The sequence below is a fragment of the Panthera uncia genome, chromosome D4 (assembly GCF_023721935.1).
Source record: "Panthera uncia isolate 11264 chromosome D4, Puncia_PCG_1.0, whole genome shotgun sequence".
In the NCBI taxonomy this organism is placed as follows: domain Eukaryota; kingdom Metazoa; phylum Chordata; class Mammalia; order Carnivora; family Felidae; genus Panthera; species Panthera uncia.
The window spans coordinates 89,702,437-89,729,961 of record NC_064807.1 but is presented as its reverse complement, the minus strand read 5'-3'; the positions used below and the strand labels follow the sequence as shown (position 1 = coordinate 89,729,961).

Sequence of the window (27,525 nt, the reverse complement as noted above, 5' to 3'; positions counted from 1 at the left end):
ACAGTGATGGTGATTATGATGGTGATGATGGTGGCGATGGTGATGGTGATAATATCACGGTGATGATGGCGATGATGATGACGGTGATGATGATGATGGTGATGGTGGTGGCGGTGGTAGTCATGGAGATGGTGATCTTGATGAGAGTGGTGGTGGAGACGGGTTCCTACATGTTTACTGAGTTAGTGTTCTTGTACCCCTACAGGTGGAGTGTATTGATGAGCATCAGGCCAACGAGGCCTTGGAGGAGGTAACTTTCTGGGTGGTTCCCTCCCTAGAGGACCCGATGCAGAACACACAAAGACTGTTCTGTACCTCATTGGAGGCAAGGAGGGTCAGAACCAGTTCTTGCCCAGTGCTGCAAAGCCAGAAGCCCCAAGGTCATGAAGAGAGTCTGTGCCCCAAACATTCGTTTCTGAATCCTGGTGCAGACAACCCAGAATATATGTTCTCAGAGAAGATAAAGTTTTTTTTTTTTATGTTTATTTATTTTTGAGAGAGAGGGTGAGAGCAAACTGGGCAGAGGCAGAAAGGGAGACAGAAGATCCAGAGCAGGCTCTCTGCTGACAGCAGACAACCCAATGTGGGGCTCGAACTCAGTCACCGTGAGAACATGACCTGAGCCAAAGTCAGACACTTAACCGACTGAGCCCCCCCAGGTGCCCCAAGAAGATAAAGTTTACAAGTTGGCCAGGTCCCAAGACTAATCTACCAATCACCATCTTTTAAAACATTGTCCCTTCGATGATAAAAATACCAGTTACAGTGGAAGATTTGGGAAGTTTGGAATTGCTTGAGAAAGCAAATGTACGTTCTTTTACATTCCTTCAATCTACCAGTCAAAACCCACAATAACATCCTAACTTATAACAATCGCACTAACAGCCGCATGCGCTTGGATTGCCCAAAGGCTCCGAGCGGTTTTCCTTTGCTTGTCTTCAACTTCAACTTGCATGAAGCAAATGCCTCCCTTCCTGTGTGGTGGTCACCCGTTTGCCATCTTGCCGGAATCACCGGTTCCTGAGCTTTGCCAGCACGCAGCTGTCCAGTCCACAGTGTGAGGGAGGCACAGTGCAGGACCCAGGCCACATCCCGACAAAGTGAGATAGAGACCGTGGGAGACCTCCCGCAGCCCCCACGCCACCACAGCTGTGCCCAACCCCGTCCCCTTCCCCACTCCGCTGGGCCACCTGCGCTGGCAGCCAGCCCTCCACCAGCAGCAGCTGGCCGCCTGCCTCCTGGTGGCTACGGCCGCCATTGCTGTGGCCCAGCCGCGTGGCTTCTTCAAGCACCGTCAGCCGGGAGTGGGCCATTGGAGCCCCAAGTGCGTGCCACCCAGGAGGCAAGGTGGGGGCAAGTGCATCAGTGTCCCGCCTCCCTGTGGCCGCACCACCTTCTCCAGCTGACCCTGACCGTGCTTTTTGCCGTCCACATCAGGCACTTCCCTGGATGAGCTCACTTTGGCCCTCGACACCCCCGTGAGGCAGGTGCCACTGTTACTGCCATTTTCAGATGAGGCTAGAAGCTCAGAAAGGTTGAGGAGCCTCTCCTTGGCCACACAGCACAGCCAGCACCTGCTGGAGAGCCGGGACCCACACTGGGCTGTCTGACTCTGAAGCACGAGACTGCATACCCTCCTCGTGCGCTCTCCCCAGCCCCGTTCAGAGCCAGAAGCTTGCGTTTTTGTCGGGATAACGTGACACAGAAGCACTAGCTGAGGAGCAGTGTTTCCCGCACATGGCCACTTCCTCTGCTCTCGTCCCTGCAGCTGATGCCGCTGTTGAAGCTCCGGCACGCCCACATCTCCACATACCAGGAGCTGTTCATCATATGGAACAGTCAGGTGGGTCAGAGCCGACACCTTCGGGCTCAGCTGGCGTCCGGTGGCTCCAGGAACAAGCCAGCTGAGCACAGAGCACCCCGATGCCATTTAACCCCTTGAGCAGTAATGGCAGGGACTGTAAATGCGGCGGCCCCTGACTCAGCACTTACCGGGGCCCCGTTGGGGACTCTGTGGGCATCATCTCCTATGAGCCCGCAGGAGTCTCAGTGGAGGAGGGGTAGGTATACGACTTTAGGGAAGAAAGAAAGGCTAAGAGAAACCAGTCCCTCCTGGTTACCTACCTAGTCCGTGGCCGAGCCAGGAGGCCGGGCCTGGAAGGCTTGACTCCAGTGCCCTGTGTGTTCAGCGGCTGAGCTCATCCTGCAGCCAAAGGCTCCGTGAGTCTGCCCTCTGAAGGGGGAACTTTTGACTTTCACGGAAGGAGCAGGCTTTAGGAAGCTGGTCCCTGTTCTCCCCCCTTATTTGGCATCAGTTTGTCCTGTGCCTCTGGACCCTTGACGTTTGCGGCTCCTGAAGTTTACTAATGGCCGTCCCTACAGCCTGGGAGATCTGCAGGTTGGACGTAGTGTCCTCATTTCCCCGGGGCTCAGAGAGGTTAAGGAGCTCTCCGAGACCACACAGCCAGTAGCAGCTGAGTAAGATTCAAATCAGGGTCTTGTAAGTCCCCAAGCCCTGTGTTTCACCCCATAGGCCATGTGACTTCTGGTCTTTACAGGGATCCAGAGTCCTGCAAATCGTCCCAGATGGGTTGAGCTGGGTGGGGCAGAGGCCCTGGAGGTGAAGGGAGGCCACAAGGCTTCCTGGCAGACTCAGACCTCTGCCTTAGTGTCCCTGTCTGGGGGAGGGGCGGGTGGCAACCAAGGGCTTGAGCAGGAGTGGAGGGTCCCCTCATACATATTCCCCCTCTTCAGCTGGGCCCTGAGGAAAGCCTTAGGGAGAGGCCATCACTGTGTGCACCCCGAATATTTTCGGAACGCCCTGTAACGCTCTCAAGGAAACACAGAAAAGCCAAGAGGGCATTTCACTGTGGAAGGAAAAGCAGGGGTCCTCTGAGAGCCCTGAGTTGAGGCCCCTGACCTGGTCTGCTGGAGTCCCACCCGGGCCAGGCTCCCCTGACAGAGGAAACGGACGTAAGCTGAGCCCTAAAGACTGAATGGTTACCTGTGAAGAAGGGGTCCCAGGTGCGGGGGTCTGTGTATACAGTGGCCAGAAGGCCTGGGCCACTTTCAGAAAAGTCTGAGGGGTTCATACAGATAGAGCAGGGACAGAGGGGGACGAGAGGATAGATGAGGCCAGAGGGGTGAGCAGGGGCTGTTTGCGGGGGGCTCATATCCCACTGCAGGCAGTGCTCCCATAGCCCTGTGGAGGGAGGCCCTCACAGAGGTAACCTCGCAGAGACGCCCAGGCCTGGGCTTGTGGGGGCTGGGACTGTGACATCTGGCTGAGGCCTCATGTCCCCAGCAGATCTCCTCTCTGTTCCTCTGCCTGGTGATGGAGTACAACCATGGAAGCTTCCAGAAGGTCATTGAGAAGAAGAGGGAGACAAAGACAATCATTGACTCCGAGGTGAGACAGACTCTCTAGAACACCAGGCCTGGGGGCCACCTGGACCTCAATCAGGGGCAGAAGGGAGGGTGGACGTGCCTTATCTTTTCTCACATCTATGCCTAGAGGTAATTTTCACGCTGTGACATGCACAGGCCTTCAGTGCACAGCTTGGTGCACCGTACCAGGCATACGCTCACGTAACCTCCCCCACTTGGAGATGCAGAACACTCCTGGAGCTCCAGAAGTCCCTGTCCATGCCCATGGTTGGAATTCTCCGCCCAGACATTCTTCTGCCTGCCCCGGGGTTCACATTAATGGGTTCATACAGTGTGTCACCGTTTGTGTCTGGTTTCTTATGCGAACGTATCATGAAATTGTCCGTGTCGTGGCTAGGTGCCGCCCCATTGTGGGGCCACGTCTGTCTGCACGCGGCCCCGCTCTGTGAGCACGTGGCTTGTTCCCAGTTTCGGACTATTATGAATCAGGTTGCCATGAACCATGCTGGATGTGCCTTCTGGTCAACCTAAGTGCTCACCTTTCCTGGAGGAATCCCTGTTGGACCGCAGAGCGGGTGTGTGTGTGAGTAGCTTCCGTACATGTTCCAGTGTCCAGCACAGTTTGGGTGACTCGGGGTTACTCCCAGCACAAGCTGTGAGCATTCCGGCTCCTGCTTCCTGGCCAACACGGCATTCTGTGCCATTTTAATCAAAAATCACATTTTAATTTGAGATAAGCTCAGTAATCGTGGTAAGTGCTTTTTAGCCGTTTGGATGTTGTGCCTGTTCGAGTCTTTTGTCCATTTAAACGTTGGGGTTGTTTGTCTTTTCATGATGGTGTGTAGGTGTTCTTTACATATCACGGATGCGGGCATCCAGAGTCTTCTCCCAGATTGTGGCTTCCTGATTTGCTTTCTTAACCTTGTCTTTTGATGAACAGAACTCCTTAATTGTAATGAAGTCAAGTTCTCTGTCCTTCTTTTATGGTTAGCGCCTTTGAGCCTATCTGAGAGCCTGTCCTGCCCCAAGGTCATGAGGATATTTTCCTGTTGCCTTTTAAGCGAGGTCATTTTTGCTTAGGTCATTTTTGCTTTCACATTGCCGATGATGCACCCCAAGTGAATTCTGCCTGCTTTTGCTGTGAGCGCCCCTCTGCTCAGGGGGCCTGTGGGCACCATGTCACCACTGAGGGGTTCTGAGGGGCACGCAGCTCCTCTCCCAACGTGGGCCTCAGGGTCGGTTCTGGAGTAGGTTTCAAACTTTCTGTTAGTGGTGGAACCCTTTCAAGCACAAAATGTTCTCAGAAACGCAGCAAGGAAGGCAAAGCCATTCTAATCAGGGGGCATGGCAGGGTTGGTGGAGGGTAGAGTGGAAGCCCGGGGTCTTGTACGCTCAGCTCCTCTCTGACACCCCTGGGTAGAGTCCGGGGTTCCTAGGAACACGGTTTGAAAATCACTGCCCTGGACACTAGATGGATCTTGTTTCTGACATAAAGTATTTCTAGAATGTTCTTTGTCAGAGCACTTTTCATTCCAATGGCATGGAGAGGCAAACCTCAAGTAGGCAATAGAGATTTCAATATCTTTGATCCCCACAAGGCCCCTGGGCCACAAGGGGTGGAGCACAGGGCTGGGGTCAGGGCACCCGGGGACTCTGAGATGGAGGCAGGGGCGGGTGGTCTGGAAACTGGGGCGTTGCCCTGGCTGACGTGCTGTCACTGTGTGGATGGCTGCACACACTTCAGCCTCGAAGGCACGTGAAGCAGAAGCCTCTTGCGCCGGCTCTGAGCTTTTGTGGGGCTTTGGGCCTGTCTTAAGCAAGGAGAGGGGCGCCTGGGGGACTCAGGCGGTTGAGCGTCCGACTTCGGCTCAGGTCATGACCTCACGGTTCGTGGGTTCGAGCCCCGCGTCGGGCTCTGTGCGGACAGCTCAGAGCCCGGAGCCTGCTTCGGATTCTGTGTCTCCCTCTCTCTCTGCCCCTCCCCCACCAGCACACACGCATTCTCCACCCCCCCCCACCTTTCTCAAAAATAAATAAAAAACATTTAAAAATTAAAAAAAAAAAAAAAGGAGAGAATACACCATGATCCCACCGGCTGTTCTGCGTGGTCGCTGACCTGCCTAAGCCGGCTGCCGGGAGACCCCTCCAATCCTGGCGTCTCTCATTTTCCCCCCAGTGGATGCAGAACGTGCTGGGCCAGGTGTTGGACGCTCTGGAATACCTGCACCACTTAGACATCATCCACAGGTGACTGGGGCGGCCAGGCTGCTTCAGGAGCAAAGGCACTGAGTCCCCTTAGGTGTCAGTACCCAGGGGCAGGGGCAGGGCAGAGAGGTGTGGCCGGGGTCAGCGCAGCCAGGAGAAGAGCGGGCACCTTTCCAGAGCAGCTCCCAGGCGTAAAGAGAAGGCCACCCCCTCCACGTCACCTGCAGTGATTCACCCAGCTTCATGAAGCGTAACCTGACCGGGGCAGGTTGGTTCTAAAGTGCAGGGAGAGCAGCCAGATAACAGCATTCGGAGGAAAGAGATTAGGCTGCGCGCCGTGGCCTCTGGCCGGCTGGCGGGGCTGCTGCCGTCCCCGGGGCTGAGCTTGAGATCGCCACCAGCACGGCTTCGCTCACCCTGTGGCGTCCATGGTCCGAAGGGGCCGGGAATGGCTTCCGACGGAATCAGTGTCGGGTTTAAAGAAAGAGAGAAGAAACGCGTGGGCCACGTGGACGAAGAGAAGGCTCACGATTTAGTGTTGATGTCACTGGACCTCAACAAATGGTCAAAAGCCAAATCCCCAAGTGGATGCATAGATAGCGAGGGTCTGGACGGAGGTGAGCAAGATGTCCGTGGAGAAACGGCAGACGGTCAGGTGTTCTCCCCCTTGTGGCTGGCTGGTGGTTTTCCCATTTAGAAGAACGGAGTAGACTTTATTTCTGTAGGAAGCAGTATTTAAAAAGCAGGCTGCAAGGGGGGCATTTCTGGAGAGTGGAGCGGGACTGGGTGGGGCAGGGAGCAGGGAGGGAGGTTCAAGGTGCCGGCCCCTGCCCCGGGAGGGTCACCCGTGGCGGCCGGTGGCGGGGGTGGGTGGAGAGTCCTGCCTCTTCGTTTCAGGAATCTCAAGCCCTCCAACATAGTCCTCAGCAGCAGCAACCACTGCAGATTACAGGACCTGAGCTCCAACGCGCTGATGACGGACAGAGCCAAGTGGAACATCCGCGCGGAGGAAGGTGGCCCGGGGTCGTCCCGGGCTGCGTCCCAGGCTGGGGGAGGGGCCACGCTGCCAGTGGGGTCGTTCCCAGAGCCCAGAGGGCGGGGCCCCTGGCGGAACGGGTCAAACCTCTCCTTGTTCAGAAGGTCCCCACAGACCCCCATGGGCTTTCGTGGGCTCCAAAGAGACCCCCTTGCCTGGGTTGTGACTGAGCAGGGGTATACCACCGTGGCAGGGGAGGGGGCGCACGCAGGGTCCAAGAGACACCCAGGAAATGTTAGCCTTCGTGGAAGCAGAAGAACGGCCTCAGGAGATGGAGGGCTGGTGGGTGCCAGGCACCGGTGAGGGCTGGGTTACTTTACTGAGCCCTAAAACTAGCCGAGGAGACGGCAGACATGGGGAGTAAGGGGAGATGGCTTCTCCTTCCTTTGGAAGGACAGTGGGGCAAAGGCACCTGGGCTTCAAGCCCATGCCAGCTGTCAGGGACGGAGAGAGTAACCGTAGTTGAGGATTTCAGAGTCCTGGTTGCCTAGAGGACAAATGGACGGACGGACAGGCGGATAGATGGGCGGAGGCATGGACTTGTGGGCGGATGGGTGAGTGGGTGGGTCTACTGGAAAGGTAGGAGGGGCCTTGGAGTTCACCCCTTTACCGTTCCATTGGGGAATGGAGGCCCGGAGAGGGAGGGGCTGCCTGAGGTCTATCGGGGACTAACGGACTGGTGACCCCGCTCTTTTGGCTGCTTGTCTGGGGTTCAGGTTTTAGAACCTAGGGCGGGGAAACTGGCATGTTGCCTCTGGGTTCTGACCTCTAGAGGGGCAAGATGGCCAGAGAGCCTTGTTGGCTCACGGCTCTCGGGCCACCTCTGCAGCCATATTGGGTGCAGAGACGCGCGTGTGTGCACACACGGGCCAGCCTGGCTGGGCACCTGCCTCGCCGTCTGAGACCAGGGCCGGGATGTTGCTGACCAGGGCCCTCTTCCTTTCCCTCCAAAGAGAGCACCTCTTTGGTGAAAGTGAGTCTCCCCTCACTTTCCCAGGGAGACAGGACATCCACATCTGACACCTTCTCCTGCCGACAGACCCTTGTCAGAAGTCCTGGATGGCGCCCGAGGCCCTCCGCTTCTCCTTCAGCCAGAGATCTGACGTCTGGTCCCTGGGCTGCATCATCCTGGACATGGCCAGCTGCTCCTTCACAGACGTGAGCTGCCTTCTGCCTGCCTCTCCCTGCCACACCCCACGTCCCCAGAAGGCCGGCCCTGCCCACCTTGCTCAAAAGGGGCTCACTCTTCCCACCTGCATCCTCCTGCCTTGCTCTGAGCCTCCAAGGGGCCGTGAGGAACCCCCCGTCCCAGCTGCTGGGGGACCCTCGCACTCAACATTGGGCCTGCGGGGCCTCGGCGTGGTGAGGAGGGCAACGACCATGACAGGCAGACCGCCCCACGCTAACCCTCACAGCGGGCTCCCCGCGTACTCACTGCCTCCTGTGGATGAGAAGGCCCCGTTCAGGTGCGCTAGCCGGCCCGCGGTGGAATGCAGGTGCCACAGGAAAGTGACCGAGGCTGGCCTGAACACACAGGGGCTGCCTGTCACCCGGGGCCCCGAGGTAGCCGTGCAGGCTCACTTCCCCAGCCTTCCCACCTCTGGCCCCCTCAGGGTGGCCCTGGGACAGGCCAGCCAGTCCTCTGCCGGGGCCGGGCCCAGCTGGGGCGCGGTTGAGGCAGCGCGGGAAGCAGCGGTGTTTGTCTGTGTCCCCTCAGAAAACAGAAGCCATGCTTCTGAGAAAGTCCCTCCGGACCCTCCCGAATGGCCTCAGGGGCGTCCTGGAGACCCTGGAGGAGAAGAAGATCCCCAACGCGGAAACTTTCGGTTCCCTTTTGCCTTTGATGCTGCAGATCAACCCTTCGGAGCGAATAACAATCAGGTGAGCTGGGGGCTGGGGCCGTGTTTTAATCTTCCCGTGGATCTCTCACGGTCTCTCCCCGCAACGGCGTTTTAACGCCTGCAAACACGCCGTCCCATCCGCGGACCACTGGCTTTCCCAGTGTGGCCGTCCCAAACCGCGGTAACCGGTGACCTCGCAGCCGACAGAGCCGGCTCCTCTGTCAGGTGCCGAGGCCCTGAGGACCAGGACCGGTCTTCGTTGCAATTTACATTCAAATAAGAAGGAAAACAGGAATATACAACAACGAGCCCAGCCTGGGTCCTACTCGCCATTATACCGACACAATCGTAACATCTGATCTTTCAATACGTTTTCTGGAGGAAGGAGCCCCCGCGGGTGAAGTTGCCGGGGCCCAGCACCGTCCTCCCTCGCCCTGGGAGCAAGCCCGGGGCCCCTCCAGGAGGCGGAGTGGCTGGGGCGCCAGCGGGGCACGCTTGCAACGTCGGGAGAGGTGCCGCCGAATGGGGTCCCCAACGGGAAGGTGGGGTTCCGGCGTCTGTGCGCCCGCCTGCCGGCCACCCAGAGCCCCCCCGAGAGCCCCCAGGTGAGCCCAGCCAGCTGCCTCCACTCCTCTCCAGGGAAGTGATACACATCACCTTCGTGGGCGGCAACTTCAGGTCCTCCAGCATCGCTCTGTCACCGCACTGGCAGCTGATGCCTGACTCTGTCACTGACCTGCTGCTAGGAGGCAACATGGCCAGCATCATAGGTGATGGCGGGGACCGGATGGGGAGGGCCCTGGCACTGCTCTCTTACCTCCCCTGAGGCCCAGTCCCCTGGTCTGCTCCCGACATGCGGCCGGTGGCTGGGAAGGTTTCGGGGCGCTCCCCTCCATCCAGCCCCTCGTGTCCCCTCCCCCACCCCCGCCACCTCTAAGCGTCCATCCTCGTGCCTGGCCCCCACCTGCTTCCCTTCCCTTCCCGTTCCACGGTCCTCAACATAGCCGAACAGCGCCCTCATTCTCACAGCCCCCAGAACTGCCTGCTTTTTGCTTCCACACCCTGGCACACGGTGGCCCCGATGCCCATCATGGTGCCGGACACTGCCAGACTGGCAGGCGCATCCCTGTGGGGGCTCCGTGCAGTGTGACGCACACTGGCCTCCGTCGGGGGTGCCACCAGTCACCTGGTGCCCGTGCACAGACAGCACCGTATCTCCACCAAGTGCCCCTGGCCGGGGGCGCCCCGCGGCTCCCCACAGTACCCCTGAGGTCTTGGGTGAACGATGAGGTCTACAGGTCACCCTCAGTTTCCACTCGAGCTCCACTTTCCCAGCCCTCCTCCCCATCTGTGGCTCCCTGCGCTGGCTGCTGTGACAAGGGACCCCCTCCCCCATCTGCCGCTTCTGCCCTCACTTCTGGGGAAGGGGTGCTCACGAGGCCCTAGCTTCTGTTTCCCTGAGTCTCACGGTCCTGGGCTTTGGAGGCAGGTCCCTAGGTCCGGTTGAAGCTGCGTGGCCTTGAGCGAGCCACCCCCTCTGAGCCCGTTCCCTCATCTAGAGCGAGGGGAGCTGCAGGGCCCATCTGTCGGCCTCTACGAGGTGCCCTGTGCCCAGACACGGGTGCAGGAGGGGCTCTGAGTCAGCCAGGGGATAGGGAAGGGCTCTACAATGGGCACACCTGGAGACTGCTGTTCCTTTTGGGGGCTGGGGGCGTTTGTCATGAATCAAAGGCAAAGACCCCTGCGGGGAGGCTCAGAGGCAGAGTGGGAAGAGCCCTGGGCTCAGGGCAGAGCCCTGGCCATGTTGAGCCTCGAGTGAGACTCTAAGACAGGCTGGGGTCTGCCTCTGGACAGGCTGCTCGGCCTGAGAAGTGGGGATGAGGGCGCCCCCTCATGCCCTATCATATGTATCCGTGAGCAGCGGGGTGCCCACAGATGGACCCCTCGTGCCCCGGGCCCTCGGAAGGGTCCCCGAGCCAGCCGGGCTCCTCCCCATGCCGTCCTGTCTCCTGCAGAGGTCATGCAGAACTTCTCCAGCAGACCCGAAGTCCAGCTCAAAGCCCTGAAGAGGCTCCTGACGATGCCCGAAGAGCAGCTAGGTAGAGCCCCCGCCCCCCTTCCCCAGCTTCCCCGGGGCTCACCCTGTGGCACAGGCCTTTGGGGGAGCGGTGATCCCTCCCAGAGGCTCTCCCAGAGGGGCTCTCCTACACCTTTGAGGCTCATGTTGCCACCTCCTTGGAACGGGCAGCCTGGAATTCTCGGCGGGTGAGCGCCTTCTACCCGGCAGAGAGCGGGAATGGGATGGTTCGGTGTGCAGCTGGTGGCAGCCTGCCGTCACACACTTTTCGTGGATTCTTTTTTTTTTTAATTTTTTTTTTCAACATTTTTTATTTATTTTTGGGACAGAGGGAGACAGAGCATGAACGGGGGGGGGGCAGAGAGAGAGGGAGACACAGAATCGGAAACAGGCTCCAGGCTCCGAGCCATCAGCCCAGAGCCTGACGCGGGGCTCGAACTCACGGACCGCGAGATCGTGACCTGGCTGAAGTCGGACGCTTAACCGACTGCGCCACCCAGGCGCCCCTTGTGGATTCTTAATGTGACATCCCATCTCTTCCACCGCTGCTACTGACGGGCATCTGACCTGTTCCTAATTGTCCAGTATCATAAGCAAACCCACAGTGGACGCCCTGGAGCACACGCCTGTGCGCACCTGTGTGAGCGTTTCTGTAGATGAGTTCCTAGACGTCTGGGGTGTGAAGGGTTCACAGATACTGCAGACTGCCCTCCACAGAGACCCCAACTTACCCACCTATCAAGGACAGCATTTCTTCCCAACACTCTCCATCAATAAGTGTTCGTAATCCTTTAAGTTTTGTCAAAACATGGTTTCATAAAATCTCTCCATTCAACTTGTCTCACGAGAGTGAATATTATATTCGCTCACCTGTCCAGCCACCCATCAGCCCTCCATCCATTCTCCCATCTAACTACCCATCTACCCATCCATCCATCCACCCATCCACCCATCCATCTATTCATTTATTTATCCATCTGTCTACCTATCCACCTCCCCCACCTAAGTACTTTTCTACCCACCTACCCTCCCCACACACCCATCCTTCATCCACCCATCACCGCCACCTAACTGTCCATCCATCCATCCACCCCCCATCTAACCATCCTTCCGTGCATCCATCCATCCATCCATCCACCCATCTGTCTATCTATCCATCTGTCCACCTATCCATCAGCCCTCCATCCACCCTCCCATCTAACTGTCCATCTACCCATCCATCCATCTGCCGACCCACCCACACACCCATCCATCCACTCACCATCTAACTGTCCGTCCATCCGTCCATCCATCCATCCATCCATCCACCCATCCATCAGCCCTCCATCCACCACCCCATCTTAACTGTCCGTCCATCCGTCTATCCACCCCCCATCTAACCATCCATCCATCCATCTGTCCGTCCATCCATCCATCCATCCAACCATTCACTCACACACCCATCCATCCACCCCCCATCTATCCACCCATGCATCAGCCCTCCACCCCCCCATCTATCTAACCATCCATCAACCGTCTGTTTATCCATCCATCCATCCGTCCATCTGTCCATCTACCCATCCATCAACCATCTGTCCATCCGTCCTTGCACAAAGGTCCGTTCGGTGGCTGGGGCATCAGAGATTGCAGAGGCCCAGTCCCAGCCCTCTAAGGCAGCAGCAGAGACTTCACACTGGCCACTTGCCTTTCCCTCTTCCTCATTCCTCCCCTTGACTCCTTCTGGAGCTAGGCTGTGGCCAGAGTAGAGTCCATAGGAAGGGAGATTTTATCTTCCCGGAGGAGCTGAGGGAGGCTTCCCCGGAGCCACACCTGCCCCAGCCAGCCTCATTCGGAGGCGGGCTAGCTGTACTCGGCCTCCTGGGCGCCAGCACTCTCGTTCTGGTTGTTCTCACTGAACGAGGCAACAAAGCAGCAGTGGAGGGGCACAGCGGGCACTGGACCGTCAGCTGCCCGCCCCCGCCTCTCACTCCTACCCAGCACACACAGCACTGAGGAGAGTCAACGACACCCACGGATGCCCACACTCAGGGTAGTTATGGCCACGGGCTCCAGAGTCAGGCTGTTGAGGCAAGAGCTGTCCTCTCTCTGCCCGGTTTCCTCATCTGTAAGACGAGAGTGACAAGAAGGGCTTCTGGAACGAGATGCCCACGGCAGGCGCCCAATAAGGACTTTCTTTCCCCGCCTCCGCGTCCCTCCGGGGCCGCGTGCACGACGCCCTGTGGACTCCTAGCGGAGTTGGGGTCCCTGGTCTGGTCTGTACACCCGTCCCACCCCTGCTCCTATGCCAAGGCTCACCTCATCACCCTGCCCTGCCAGGTCTGCCGTGGCCGACAGAACTGGTGGAGTTGTTGACCGCCATCATGAAGCAACACGAGAGGATCCTTGACATACAGCTGCACGCCTGCTCCCTGCTGCTGCGCACCCTGGGCCAAGGTGGGTTCCGGGCCACGCCTGTGTCAGATGTGGACTCTGGCACGCCGTCCCAGAGCCAGCGGAGCCTTGGAAACCAGCCCTGGCTGCACAGCGCCACTCACTGTCCTGCAGCGGGCACTTGGGGGGACCTGCTCCGTGCCAGGCGGGCAAGGCTTTCTCCATGCGAAGTGGGGGCACTGCCCCCCACCCCCACCCCAGCCAGGGAGGGGGCACACCTGCCTGCCACCTGCCCCGTGAACCCAGGTTCGAGAGGTAACCCTGGGCGTCTTCCCTCGGCCCAAGCAGCGCTGGCACGGGACCCCGCGGCCGAGGTGCCGAGTGAGAGCTCCGTCGTCTCCGTCCTGCTGAGCTGCCTGCGGATTCATCCCGAGTCAGAGCAGCTCCTGGCCACGGTCTACAGCGTGCTCACCATCATCTCCAGCCAGGGTGGGTGTGCCTGGCCCTCCCTCTCTCGGGCGGAGGCGGGGGCACTGCCGGGGCACGGGGGCGTGCCCGCTCCGGATGCGGCCCGACCTGCACTGCCTTCGGCGGGTGTCGCCCACGCAGTCGTCCTGTTTTATCTCCCAACGCGGAGCTTCCATTTGACGGTCACTTGTTCCCTCCACAAACGTGCACGACACCGACCGGGTGCCAGGTGCCACCATGGGCTTCACGGCAGCGGCTTCTGCCTTGTTCATCTCCCCAGAGCACCTGGGCTCCTGGAGCCACCAGGCAGGCAGGCCGTAGGCGGCCAGATGGGGAATGCCACGGGGAGGATCGCGACGAGGGCGTTGGCACCTGACCTGTTCCCACCTTCCTCCCCGGGTCAGCAGCCCTCTCTCCAGCGGGAAGCTGGGCCCGTGAGCCCCGGGACACTCACCTAGAGCCCCGTGGCCAGCCAAGGGCAGGGACCCCGCACTGCTCCTCACCACACTGGCTGGATCCCCCTTTGGGGAGTGGGCGAGGGTGCCGTGAGGAGGCACGTCAGGACGACAGGCATACATCAGAGCCATCAGGCAAACTGGGTGTCGGCTCACCCGCCGGGACACAATCACGCTGTCATCTCAGGAGGCTCAGGCCGGCTCTGCGTGGTCCCGGGAGGCCGGTCCCAGCCCAATACTGGGATGGGCGATACTGGGACTGGCGGCCCAGGGGATGGACCGCGTCCTCCGGTTTCTGGGCCCCGCACTGGGTATGACTGGCACAGAGTAGGCGCCCAGGAATGCGGGGGGCAAGGACCACGGACGGACGGGGTTCTCCGGGTCTTGCCCGCAGAATCGGCCTCAGAGGAGCTCCAGGAGGCTGGGCTGTTCGAGCATATCCTGGAGCGCCTGAGTACCTTCCCCACAAACAGGGACATCTGCATCAACGGCCTGAGCCTGCTCTGGGCCCTGATGGTGGATGGTGAGGGTCCCCTCCTCCTGCTCTCCTGCCTGGGGGCTGGTGTCCTCGCTGCTCCCTGATCACCTCTGCAAGCCTTCGAGGGCCTCTGTGTCCTGCCCCTTAAACACTTCAGGACAAGAGCCCACAGAGAGGCTCTTCTGAGAGCCTGGAAGCAGAGGAAGAGAAAGGAGTGGAGGAGGACAAGGGAGGGGGGCTCCACCCAGGGGAGGCAGGCTTCCTATCCGGGTGGGGTGCCCCCCCCCCCCGCCCACACCGACTCTGGTGGCTCCTGCCCTGGGAGCCCCTCTACCTGCCACCCACCCTGGGATTTCCTGGGCAGTCCCTGGTTTCTGAGGGTGCCTTTGGCAGATGCCTCTGATTCAGAAAAGGGGCTGGGCTGCTCCCTCTCCTCCAGGCGCCCTCTGGACCCTGCAGCACCTGGGCAGTAGTTCTAAGGAAAAGAGGGCTCCGGGCCACGGAGACCCTGGGAAACCAGAGAGGCCTGTCCACACCCAAAGTGCAAAATTCCCGAGACCCCCTGGGGACAGACAGTCCCTCCTCTCCCCAAACTCCCCTCTCGCCTGAACTCTCTCCCAGCAGCTTTGGCCCTGTTGTCCTTGGTGGGAGGCAGGGGGCGTGGGGTCGCGTACACAGCAGGCACTCCTGCAGGCACTCAAGGGCTAGGTGTCCCCTCCTTCATCCTGTCCCGGTCCCAGCCGTCATCGTGAACAAGACCCCCTTGGAGAAAGCCCCGGTCCTCATCGCCGAGGTGCTGGCCGCCCACCCCACGGACGCAGAGATGGCTGAAGCCGGCTGCGCGGTCTTCTGGCTGCTGTCCTTGCTAGGTGAGCGGCCTGGGCTGGGCGGCACGGACCCCACCCGTGAGGCGAGGAGGCCTGACTAGGCCCTCCGCAGGCTGCGTAAAGGAGCACCAGTTCGCAGATGTGGTGACGCTGTTCCTCCAAAGCATCCGGCTCTGCCAGGACAGAATCCCACTGGTGAACAACGCCTACCGGGGACTGGCCAGCCTCGCAAAGGTGTCCGGTGAGCCAGGGAGTGGACTGGGCTACTCCGAGGATGCGGGGGGCCAGGACTCAACAAGTCGTGTCTGCCAGCTGCCCACAAACCAAAAGCAGAACCGAAAAGTCAAAGTAGGAAAAGAGCAACCTAGAGTCCCATCATCTAGAAGTTGCCGTGGAGACTTTTCACACACACACTGGTTTTGTGGGGTTTTTTAGCTTTGTGCTATACTGAGATTCTCTTTCCCTGCCCATAAACACTCTGAACAGGTGTTAGGTCAGCACAGGTATCCCTACGGGTATAGCTTATGGAAACGCCCAGGAGACGGGTCCCACTCCGGTAGCCTGAGAGCTGTTACTTGGGGTGGCAGTGCTAGGGGCCGTGACTGTCTCGTGGCACAATAACCCTTCGGAGACGCTTGGGACCCGAGACTGGACAGGCCGCCAGCTGGCGTGTGAGGGGTGCTCCAGCCCTTCTGAGGTCTGGTCCCAACGCAGTGTTTCAGGGCAGGTACAGAGGGTGGGCTGGACGGGGGCCAGGCGGCCAGGCCTCTGCTTCTCGGCCTGAGGCGGTCCGGGCCTGCGGGAGTGGGGCCGCCCTCCTTCCTGGAGAGGCTCCAAAGGGCGCCGGCAGGGTCGTCCTCTCCCGACACGGAGTCCGTAGCAGCTGCCGACCTTCGTGGGACAGGAAGGGGAGCTGGGGTCCTGAGGGCAGATGTGACCTGGCTCGGCAATGGAGGGGTGGTCGGAAGCCGGGGCCAGAGTGTGAGCGGGAACGGACTCTGCCACCTGCCGGCCCGACAACTCAAGTCTGCGTGTGAGATCCCCCAGGCTCCGGGAGGGTCTGAGCGGTAACATCTCACAGGCCCCGGCCCCTCGAGAGCCAGGGCCTGACCCCTGACTGGGGGTGTACGTGTGCCGCGTTGGCGCTCCCCCAGGCCCACCCTACAGGCACGCTCTGGAAAGCGTTCTAGAGCTTCTCTTCGCCTGCGGGCGGAGGCCAGCCCTCCAGCGGGAGCCTTCTGCTGCGGGGGCGGGGGGGGGGGGGGGGGCGTACATTCCCGCCAGGAGGAAAGCGGCCCGCAGATGCCTTCGCGACCTTTACAACCCGTGGGGCAATGCTGGCCTCAGCGGCTCCCCAGGCGGCAGGAAACTGGCCTCCTCTGCCAGTGGCGGAGGTCCCTGCTATCCTGAGCACCCTGGACTGCCGTCAGCCCCCTTCCTGGAGGACACCAAGGCACAGGCAGCTGCAGGAAATGAATCCCCCCCCCCCGCCCCCCGCCAGAGCTGGCAGCGCTGCAGGTGGCAATGCCAGAGGAGGGCGGCGGCGGCCTCAGCCTCATCCGGGAGACGTACCGGCTGTACAAGGATGACCCGGAGGTGGTGGTGAACATCTGCATGCTGCTGGCCCACCTCACGTCCTACGGTGCGAGTCCCCCTTTCCCTGTCATCCCCCCCAGGAAGCCAGTGGTCAGAGGCACCCCGCTCCCAGCTCTTACTGGTGGGGAGAAGGAAAGGAACCCTTCCCTGCAACTTCTGTGCGTTCAACAGCAGAACTCAAGGCAGCGGGTGCCGCGCTGACCGTGGGGGTCACCGGCTGCTGAGCCCCAGAGGCAGCGTGCGGTCATGCTAAGCCCGAGTGGGATGGGGCCCGGCTTTGTCCCGCTGGCCTCAGAAGTGCCCCGGCCCGGGTTGTACAAGCATTGGGCTGGCTGGGCCCTGACCTCAGGACCCTCCGCTCTGCCCACAGAGGAAATCCTGCCCGAGCTGCGGGCCAGTGGCATCCAGCCTCTGGCCCAGGAGATCAAGGAGCGCTTCACCTCCAGCCTGGTGAGTGTCAGCGGGGGCCCAACACACCAGGCCCCCAACTGCCTCTACGGCCAGATCTGGGTAGCACAGAGGGGCCCAGAACAAGAGACATTGTGCCAAACAGACTTGACTCTGTGTACGGTGTTTTTTTGTTTTATTTTATAGAGGGGGCACGAGCAGGCGAGGGGCAGAGGGAGAGAGAACAAATCCCGAGCAGGCTCCACGCTCAGTGTGCAGCCCAATCCCACGACCCCAAGATCATGACCTGAGCCAAAACCGAGAGGCAGACGCTCAACCGACTGAGCCACCCAAGCACCTACTCTGTGTGTGTAGTTTTCATGCCTCTTCCCGTTTGACTTCACATGTGTTTCTGGGCCCCCCAAACCTAAGGGGCAGGGACAATCAGACCTCTTCACAGAAGAGCAGATTCGGTCACAAAAAGACCTACGAGTAGGTCCCAAGAATGTCACAGACACGGTACCTACTGGCTGTCTTTCCAGGAGCTGGTTTCCTACGCAGAGAAGGTATTCCTGAGGCTGGAGGCCGGCACGCCACCAGGCTCCGCGGGAGGACAGTCGGCTCTGCCCTGAGGAGGCAGACACCCCACGGCCTCCCGCTTTCCCGCACCTTCTCTCCCGCCCTTCTCTTCCTTGTCTGGCCCTGGAGCTGCCCGGTGAGCGGCATTTTCCTTAGGTTTTGTGTGTAGGCGGGGGTTCCACTTTGCTCACGCAGGCGCCCTGGGGGCAGCGTGGAGCACCGGTGGGGCCCCGGGGGCTCGATTTGGCAGGCTCCGCACAGACCCCGGCCCTGGACCCATCAGCGTGGCCCTTGTGGAAAAAGCAGCCCTTTCAGACCACTCTAAACACAGAAAGTAACCTCCCCACACTCCACCTCTAGTAAAAGCCCGCCTGTGTTAAATCTCCTCAGTGGGTCCGGGGCTTCCTTGTGCCACGTCAGGCGGTTTGGTAAAGCCGGGCCGTATGCCGGGCTCCCGACTCTTCTCAAAGACCCTCACACCCGGGACAGACCCGCACGGTGCTTCAGCCCCACAGCTGGGGATCAGCACATCTGTCCCAGACGGGGAGGGACACCCGCCTCTGGGGGGAACCATGGTCACCCAGCGCAGACGAGCTGAGCCTCCCTCGCCGTGCTGCGGGCCCTGACCCCAAGTTGAAACCTGGCGGGTGGACCTGTGGGGTGGGGCTGGGGGTGTGAGAAAGGATCGGCACCCTCAGAGAATCTCTCCAAGTCCAAAGGCGGCCACGGCAAACTTGGGAGATGGGGCTGGAGCACAGCTCACTGCACACGCTGGGTGCGGCCCGTGAGGCCGGCGGGGTTCTTTACGTGACCTGTGACCCAAGGCACAGAAAGAAAGGGGACTGGCCTCCTCCCAGGAAGATGCTACAAACCCAGTGGATGCTGGGTGCCCCTGGCTCCTGGGACCCGGCGAATCCCCGGCAGAGATGCCACCCCGCTGTGGGGACAGCACACTGCAGAACGCCCCCCGACTTGCCGTCAGTCCTCAGGACAGAGCCCCGCCGTGCTGCCTGCCCCCAGCAGGGGCGCCAGGTCTGGGATGGCACAGAGGAAGGAAGCAGTTCTCGGCCGCCCCCACGCCCTGCAGCCAGGACGGCGAGCATGTTTCAACAGAGCTGCCGCTACGGGGAGACCCGAGCTGTCTTGTGCGTGGTCACAACCGCCTGCGGACGGGAGGTGCTGTGGCTGTCTGGAACGGGGGCCGTGGGGCGCCTGTCCTGGGCTGAACTCTCCCACTCCTTCTTCACCAGGACATACAATCTCATCGCCACCTGGGCATCCTGAATCTAGGGGGCACAGAACACCACTGTGACCGTCCCAGCAGGCGACGGGCAGGGCACACACGACCCGAGCCCTCGAGCCACACGCGGGGCACGCCAAGGAGAAAGCCAAGCAGGGCAGCCACCTGGGGGTGTGATCCCAGCGGGGCTCTGGCAGCTCATGCGCCAGCCTGCGGGGGAAGAAAGGACCAGCGGAAGGCAGAAACAGGCCTGCTGCCTCTCGCGAGGTGTATCGGGCAGCAACCCATGGGATGCAACAAGCAGACACGCGGATGCGAGCGGGGGTCCGGCGGGAGGCAGACCGAGGCCTCGATGCAGGGGCTGGGTTCCCTGGGCCAGCAGCCTGGTGCCAGCACCCCCCCGCCCTGTCACTGGAGCCTGTCCCAAGGCCCAGGGGAACAACCAGCCCGGGCTGCACGGTCTGTAAAGGCCTCAATCTAGACGGGGGGCTTTTTCTCCTAAGGGCTGTGATGTGGCAGGTTTTTGTGTGTAAGTGTTGATGAGCTACATACAAACATCCAGACTTTAATGGCCACGCTACGAGCCTGCTGTACCATTTCATCTTTTGTGGACCGGCGGCCTTCTAAAAATAAGTCATCCGGGCCCGACAGAGTGCCTTGGCCGCAAGGTGAGGGATGGCACCCCAGGACACTTACCGAACAGTGCTCTGCCTGCTGCACCCGGACCCCCAGGATTCTCTCCGCGAGCAGCTTCAGAGATGGCCTTCCGCTCTGCCGGGGGACAGCACGCAGCCATGCTGGGGTGGAGGCCTCAGCAGGGGGGTCACCTACTGAGCCTCGGCCCAGGGACCTCCAATGCGCCTTCACTGGAAGCGCCCGGGGCACCGAGGGCACGTGACACCCTGGTCTGCCTGCAGGGGAGGGCCTGGAAAGGGGTCTGTGTGTCCGACTCCCTCTGCAGCAGATCCGAGGGCAGCTTCTTCCCACAGCTGGGGGCCTCCCTGTGGAGACCGGGGTAGCCGGCCCTTGGTCACACCGACTTTTAAAGGGCAACGTTCGGTAAAACTCTGTTTTGTTTTTTGTTTTTAAACATTTCTCAGTTTCAAAACTTAGAAGGCCACCCGAAACCAACCATCACGTGAACCAGCCAACAACTACGAAGCACACAGCCATGCTTCTTTAAATACCTTCACTTGACTCTTGAAAGGTTTGTATTTCTGCGTGTCCCGAATCTTCTTTTTTGGGTGATCAAGAAACAGCACCTGGAAGACAACACAGCGACGGTCACAGCCGCTGTCGGCGTGCAGCGGTGGGACCCCCTTTTTTCAAACAGCCTCTCACGAGGAATCCTAACGGGTGACACACACGGGAAAGCAGGTATTGACGTGAACTTGGACTTGGGATGGAAAACTCTCACACGGACTAAAGACGCCGCCCAACAGCAAGAACCACGTTAGTAGAAACACAATCTCGAGGGGCGCCTGGGTGGCTCAGTCGGTTGAGCGCTGACTTCGGCTCAGGTCACGATCTCGCGGTCCGTGAGTTCGAGCCCCGCATCGGGCCCCTGTGCTGACAGCTCAGAGCCCGGAGCCTGTTTCAATTCTGTGTCTCCCTCTCTCTCTGACCCTCCCCCATTCATGCTCTGTCTCAAAAATAAATAAACGTTAAAAAAAAAATTTTTTTTTAAAAAAAGAAACACAATCTCGAAACCACGGAAACCAGAGACCGACAGCCATCAATTATCCAGCAACCACTGCGCTCCTGTGTCCTGAGTGGGTGTCGCACATCGGGGAAGTTACGGAGAACGTGCTCTAACAGCTCATCTCGCGACCTCAGGACGGTCTCAGGAGACCGCCGGACACGAGCCTGCCCAAGTCGCCAGGGACGGAGCAGGTGTGAGGAGACAGCATGGCCCAACAGGGAGGGGGCCACTGAGACTTCGGCGGGCAGAGTGCCTGCTATATTCATTTCAGCACTTCCGGGTTACTTTAAAAGGCCATGAAGACCAACACTCGGCGACGCCTGAAACACCCGAGGACTCCAGGGCTCCGCGGACACCCGCCTGCCCCGCAGCTCTCCTCAGAACAGGTGGGCCAGTCCCGCCCACAGCAGAGACCCTCCGGGGGCAGAGGCCGAGCACATGGCCCCTAGGGCGCCAGGAGTGGACCCACGAGCTTACATGCCACCTGCTGCACTGGCCGGCTGGGAGGGAGCGGCCGCCGGGGGACGCGTCCCCACGGACGGTGGCTCTGACCTCAGAGGAGCACCAGGCCCCGTCCAGCTGGGCGGAGCTGCGGCAGTGGCTGCCTGGCTCTGTCCATGTGGAACGCGCTAGAGCAGTGGGAAGGCACCTGGCCCCAGGTCTGGGTTTGCGGCCGGCTCTGCCACGTGGGCACTGTGGGCACGTCACTCAACTCACAGACCCTCAGGTCTACCTCCTGTAAAAGGAGCACCACTGGACGCCTTTTAAAGAACCACGAAAGGGCGCCCGGGTGGCTCAGTCGGTCGAGCGTCCGGCCTCGGCTCAGGTCATGATCTCGCGGTCCGTGAGTTCGAGCCCCGCGTCGGGCTCTGTGCTGACAGCTCGGAGCCTGGAGCCTGCTTCGGATTCTGTGTCTCCCTCTCTCTCTGCCCCTCCCCTGTTCACGCTCTGTCTCTCACTGTCTCAAAAATAAATAAACGTTAAAAAAAAAAATTAAAGAACTGAGAAACACCCAGCACTCCCCCAGGACACAGGGAGAACTGGACGACTGGCGTCTGATGCTGTTGGGGGGCCTGCCCGACACCCAGGCGCCACAAACCAAACACTGAAATGCGTCCAGAACACGGTGTGGGCGACGGCAGGGGTGTAGCCCGCACGAGGCAGCGGTACCTTTAGGTCGTTATGCAGTGCGTGTCCGACTAGAATCCGGCCCTTCAGCATGTCCGCCACCTCCTTCTGAACAACTTCGAAGTTTTCTCCTGACGAGAACGAAGAGGTGGCTTTTAGCGCCGTGTGCCACGCTGCTGAGCCCATCACACCTGCCACGGCCACGACAGAGGCAGGGAGCAGAGTGGCCGTTCGGAAGCGACCCGAAAGTCATTTTTACTGTTGACTCAAGTGAGAATCGGTCTTAGATTCCGTGCTTTCCAACCGGAGGTAAAAACAAGACTGGTCCCCCGCCACAGACGGTGAGGAGTGCTCCCCCAGACCTCCGGCTCTGGAGGCAGCCCCGCCTGCTCTCCTGGCAGACGCCCTTGGTCCTCTCCCTCCCCCGCCAAGGGAAGGCTCGGAGCCACCGTGCCCGCCCCCGGACAGAAGAGCTCGGGTCCAGGCAGCCCACGCTGAGCAGGACCTGACCGAGCCTGGAGCCGGAGGGACTGGTCAGGCCGGGGCACCGCCTGGTTGGTTATGTGTGCACAGGGGATCTGAGAGGCACAGAGAAAGGAGGCCGCGGGGGCCAGGGAAAGCAGTGGCCTCGGGACCTCTCAGGTCCCTGACCTCAGAGTCGCCCTGGGTGACTCCTCCCCCACGGCCAGTCCAGCAGACCCCACGGACTCCGCCTTCAGGGTGCACCCGGAGTTGGGCCACGTCCTGTCACCTCTCACGGCGCCCCCCGACCATGACCAGGTCACCGGCGGCACATGCCCCCTCTTCCCGTTTCCACCCTCGTGGCCCGAGTCTCTTCTCAATCCCACGGCCGGAGGGAACCTGTGGAAACCTGAGCCGGGCCTGTCACTGCTCAGACCTCCCCGTGGCTTCCCGAGGTCCTCGCGAAGATCCACGAGACCCTCCCATCTGTCCCCACCTTCCCTCCTCACCCCCACGCCGGCACACTCTCTGGGTCCCTACTGCCAAATGACACACGGGTGAAGACACAAATGTGCCTGAGAGCCATCTGAAAACAGTCACCCTGGGAGACGTAGGACTATTGGGGCTCCTGCTGTGGCCAATGCTCCAGAACAGAAAGGAGACAAAAGGAAGAGACAGGGGGTGCCCGGCTGGCTCAGAGGAGCGTGCGACTCTTGATCTCGGGGTCGTGAGTTCAAGCCCCACCTTGGGTGGAGAGATTACTCAAAAAAATAAAGTAGTAACTTAAAGAGGGGGCTCTTGGATGGCTCCATTGGTTAAGCGTCTGACTCCTGGTTTCGGCTCAGGTCACGATTTCATGGGTCGTGGGTTCAAGCCCTGTGTGTGCTAAAAGCACAGAGCCTGTTTGAGATTCTCTCCCCCTCTCTGCCCCTCCCCTGCTCGCACCCCCTCTAAATGAATAAACTTAATAACAATAAATGGGGAGAAAGGGACCCAGGCACTGCCTCTCCCGTGCTCGCCAGCAGGGAGGACCCACCCTGCTTGAGGTTCTCCGGCCGTATCCCGCTGACCGCCGTCCTGTAGTCCGTCACCGGCTGGCTGGGCTTGATGCACTTGTCGTAAACACACTTCCCATACTGGTTCACGATGGACACGCGGGCGGCGATGCTCTCTTCCCCCTTGGGGCCCACGCCCACCATCTCACAGTCCATGGCTAAGGCTCTAGTCAGGCTGAAGGGAGCCAAAGGTCCCACTTACTCAACGCTGCGCCCCCCGCCATCCAGAGACCGGCCTGGCTCTCAGGGCTCCTCGTAGGATGGGGCGGCGCCTGCCCGACTCGGCTAGGGGCGCGGGGGGAGCCCCTGCCCGAGACCCTCGCCCTCCCCGGCTGGGCACCGGCCCCACGTACCCGCCGAAGGCCTGCTCCTTCGCCAGCGTGATGCTGCTCTCGCTCTGCCCCAGCCGCTTCCTTGCTATCCGGGCCGCCTCCGGGCCCAGGGCCGCCTCGATGTCCGCCGGGTCGACGTCATCAAACCAGATGTCTTCCCTGGAAGGCAGAGGGGCCGGGCGTCAGCGGAGGTGCTCCCGCGGTCGGGCCCACACCGCCGCCCCTGCTACTGGTTCAGCGCGGTCCTTCTGCCGCTTTTCTTAACTGGGAGACGCGCTCGCTACCCCAAAACCCAGGAACCACAGAGAAACACCAAGAACACAGAGCACAGACGCGCGGGCTGCGGGCAACGGCCGCTAACGCTCTCTTCTGAACTGAGAGAGTAGGAAGCTCGTCACCGAACACTTGAGACACAAATACACACAACGACTATAAAAGGGAAACGCAGACGCCCCCGAGCCCCCCTCCCCAAACTCTGGCGACCCCTGGCACCTGCACACCAAGCCCACACAGAGGCCCACGCGAGGACGTACACGTCTGCCTGGTGAACTGCCTCCCGGGCGCAGCTAAACGTCACCTCCTTAGAAACCGCTTCCCGACCCCGCTGGGTGGACACACTCCTCTGGCCGTTCGCGCCCGCGAGCTCCGTCCTCACCAGATTTACCCTGCCCACACTCACAGAATTACCCGCCTAGCTTCCGTCTGGCCGCCTCTCCTGCCGGACCGCCGGCCTCAGGGGGAGGGCCCTGGGTTTCCAGAGAGCGGACCGGCACAGCGACACGTGGCCGGCGCTCACACCGCTCTCTCCTGGAAGCTTCGGCAACCATGTCCTCGGTGCCCAGGTAACTCGCCAGCAGCCTGACTTACGAACTCCTGCGCTGCCTCCAGCCGAGCCATTTGGAGGCAGCCACTGACCCCGGGCCCCTGCCCTCCCCGTGGGAGTGACCTCCACAGGGTGCTCCGGGCCAGCCCCGCCCATCTCGCAAGCCCCGCCTCCCAGCACCACAGGTGGCCACCAGGAACCCCACCAAAGCACTTGACTGGCAAGACTTGGGCCTTTCTGGCTCTGACCTCCGTTCACCCCACAAATCTTTACCGGAGGCCTAAGGGCCTCGCTCTGCGCTGAGCCCTGCAGATACAGCGGTTACCAAACAGGCCCTGCCCTCATCACGCCTCCGTCCTGGGGGAAACTAGTAAACGGAGAGACAGCACCGGGAGGAGGTGATGGAGAGACTGCGGAGAGGCCACCCCCCCGCCCCCCAGGCCTCCCCCAGGAGACAGATGCTCAGGGATGAGCTGACCGAGGCCGCCCGCAGCACAGGGAGGCGGACACACCCCCTGTACTCACTCGGTGGGCAGGGCCGGAGTCAAGGCCATAGTCACCTCCTTAGCTTTCCACTTCTTGCGCTTGGTGTCTCCTCCTTTCGGAGAAGTATCATCATTTGTCCTTTTCTCGGCTCCCTTCCCATCGTGCCCCGCTCTGCTGACCTCTGTGCGGGGAGCCGGCGCCTTCCTGCCCGCTGGAGGTACTGAAGGACCAGAGCCCCCCGTGGCCGCTGGGGCCGCTGTTTCTGGCCCCGTCTCACTTCTCTTTGCTTTATCTGGGACGACTTTTCTGTTCGGTTGGATAATTCCGGGCTGTATTTTGGAATCCGTCTGAGAGATAACAAGAGGCTTTTCCGGGGCCTGTGTTTTTTGTTTCAGGAGCTAAGAGGACCCAAAATAAAATACACGACACGTTTTAATTTGGAAACCAAGCACGAGAGACTGAAAAACTTACGTGTGTATACACCCCGTCTACCCCTACGGGCATCGCTGACATCCATTATCTGACAGTTTGGCAAAAGCCCTTCTCATTCACACCTGGTCACTTGTGGTGAGATGATCTTCTTTGCTTATCTCGTTACGAGGCATGATCTGATATCTGCTGCCTCGTTCCTACAAAATTTTAAACGCCTGTCCAACACCTTAAGTGCCTCCCGAATGACTTCACTCCGCCTAAGGGATGGTGAGCAAGCTGTTCTCCCGTTTGCTTAGGGCTCGTGTTAGAGCTCCCTCCTGCGCAGACTAGGCCAACAAAGTGGGGGCGGAGGGGGGATGGGAGCCAGATCCTCGAGGGTCTCAGGAAGAGAGAGGGGCGTGTGTTCAACCAAGAGTTTGGTTCAAGCCACGGGTTCAAGCCCGTGGCGGCTGAAGAGCTGCCGGCAGCCATACACTGTGCTCAGGCAAGCAGGGCTGTCGTGTCCCTTCCCTCGCACCCCAGCCCCCAGCACGGCGGTTCTCAACCGCGGTTAAGACCCTGGGAGGTAGCACCGAGCTGAGAGACAACGTGGGTTTCTACTTACTTGTTCCTGCGACGTTTAACCACGGAAGGGCTTACTTTTTGTAGAACGTACAGAAAACACAAGCTTCCCCCCTGATAAATCTCCTTTCCACTCACTTGATTTTGCTTTACCTTCTTGAAAGAGAGGGAAGGAGACCCACAGCTCAAGAAATTGTCCAGAACCCTGGGTTTGCCTGAAGGAGCCTCCTCAGTCCTGTCCGTCCAGACAGGCGGTTAGGATCTCCCATCCCTACGACACTGGCCGTATTAAGAGGCTCAAGCAGCTTTTCTCTATCGCCCGAGGCTCCGAAACAGAGCCCAAGACGTTGTGGAAGACTCCGAGGGTCGGTGGTAGCAAAGAACACAAACTCCCGCTCGGAAGGGTGAGTCTGCACCCCGATCTGCCGTGTCTTTACTAGCTCTGTGACACCGGGCCAAACTCCTCAAGCTCTGTGCCTCCGTTTCCTCACCTGGAAAACAGCGACGACAACAGCAGCTTCGCTTCGAGGAAGGCGTAGAGAACTGATGACTGAACGGCATGGAACAGTATCGGGCGGAAAGAAACCGCCACGTGGGGGGCCTGGGTGGCTCAGTCGGTTAAGCAACCGACTCCTGGCTTCGGCTCAGGTCACGATCCCAGGGTTATGGGACTGACCCCTGCATCGAGCCTGCTTGGGATTCTCTCTCTCTCTTTGCCCCTCCCCCGCTTGCGCTCTCTTCCTCTTTCAAAATAAGTAAGTAAATAAACTTAAGAAGAAAGAAAAAGAAACCTCTACGAAGAGCCTGGCCACCCGTGCGGAGAAAGGCAGTAGGGCACCACACGGGGTTCAGAGCAGTGGCTGTTGGTGTGGGACACCCGCCCGGTTCTGCCCACCCGGCTGCAGTCCTGGACAATTTCTCTAACCTTTCCGGGCCCCCTTCCTCGTCTGTAAAAGGAGACGACACAGGCGTCCACCGCACACCGTTGGTGTGGGGGTTAAACAACAAGACACGTGTAGATCTACCGGCCGAGTCCGCGCATTTCCAGAGATCAGTACCCCGGGGGGCAGCTGCCATCAAGGTCACTCACTCACAAACCCCGGTTCTATCACGTTCCCGCGGACTCGCTGTCCACCCTCACAGGCTAACCTTCCCGCGACAGGCTCTGTCTGCAAGGTTTCTGCCGCCATGTGCCCGCACAGCGGCCCCACGCGTCTTCCTCTGCCTCCGTCCGCGCGGCCCCTCAAACCTCACCCGCTGCAGCGCCCTCCAGTTGCGGGAAAAGTCCTCCGGGGCCTTCGGAGGTCGGACCACGGCGACTCCGGGGCCGCAGCCCGGTGTCTTGCTCGCTTCTCGCCCTCGGCTTTTCCAGAATCTCCTCTTCCTGCTCTTCTTCCGAGCTACCTTCTTGCCAAGCCCCGGCTCAGCCACGGGGTCGCCGGGGGCGCGCCTGGAGGTCAGCGCCTTGGCCATCCCGCCCCCGGCCGGGCTCTGCCCACCCAGCGCCCGAGAGACACCAGCCTCCGGGACCCCGGAAGCGACCCCGCGCGCGCCCCGGCACGTGCGTCCCGGCCTCCGGAAGTGCTCTTCTCTCCGGA

The 27,525-nt window shown here is 60.4% G+C and overlaps 2 protein-coding genes across 4 annotated transcripts in view; one reads left to right on the top strand and one right to left on the bottom strand.

Annotated features, from left to right (window-relative positions):
- Positions 1–18,091, top strand: part of STKLD1 (serine/threonine kinase like domain containing 1) — a 22,045-nt gene extending 3,954 nt beyond the window's left edge. For both annotated transcript variants that reach the window (XM_049631134.1, XM_049631142.1), the window contains 17 exons: positions 206–250; positions 1,769–1,843; positions 3,308–3,409; positions 5,564–5,634; positions 6,490–6,605; positions 7,668–7,786; positions 8,346–8,509; positions 9,109–9,239; positions 10,485–10,568; positions 12,863–12,979; positions 13,265–13,405; positions 14,234–14,362; positions 15,058–15,186; positions 15,257–15,385; positions 16,646–16,786; positions 17,111–17,190; positions 17,670–18,091. In XM_049631134.1, the coding sequence (XP_049487091.1) occupies positions 206–250; positions 1,769–1,843; positions 3,308–3,409; positions 5,564–5,634; positions 6,490–6,605; positions 7,668–7,786; positions 8,346–8,509; positions 9,109–9,239; positions 10,485–10,568; positions 12,863–12,979; positions 13,265–13,405; positions 14,234–14,362; positions 15,058–15,186; positions 15,257–15,385; positions 16,646–16,786; positions 17,111–17,190; positions 17,670–17,759 (1,863 nt within the window). In that variant the 3' untranslated portion in view covers positions 17,760–18,091. The remainder of the gene's footprint in view (positions 1–205; positions 251–1,768; positions 1,844–3,307; positions 3,410–5,563; positions 5,635–6,489; positions 6,606–7,667; positions 7,787–8,345; positions 8,510–9,108; positions 9,240–10,484; positions 10,569–12,862; positions 12,980–13,264; positions 13,406–14,233; positions 14,363–15,057; positions 15,187–15,256; positions 15,386–16,645; positions 16,787–17,110; positions 17,191–17,669) is intronic.
- Positions 17,875–27,525, bottom strand: REXO4 (REX4 homolog, 3'-5' exonuclease). 2 transcript variants are annotated; one of them, XM_049631154.1, is made up of 8 exons: positions 27,182–27,525; positions 24,974–25,332; positions 23,647–23,784; positions 23,275–23,468; positions 21,819–21,907; positions 20,134–20,208; positions 19,643–19,717; positions 17,875–18,992 (listed from the first exon to the last, which is right to left on the bottom strand). In XM_049631154.1, the coding sequence occupies exons 1-8, from the start codon at positions 27,398–27,400 to the stop codon at positions 18,828–18,830; spliced, it is 1,314 nt and encodes a 437-aa protein (XP_049487111.1). In that variant the 5' UTR covers positions 27,401–27,525; the 3' UTR covers positions 17,875–18,827. The 2 variants fall into 2 exon arrangements, 1 of the variants encoding a protein (XP_049487111.1); XR_007457900.1 differs by having other exon boundaries at positions 18,908–18,992; positions 19,112–19,717.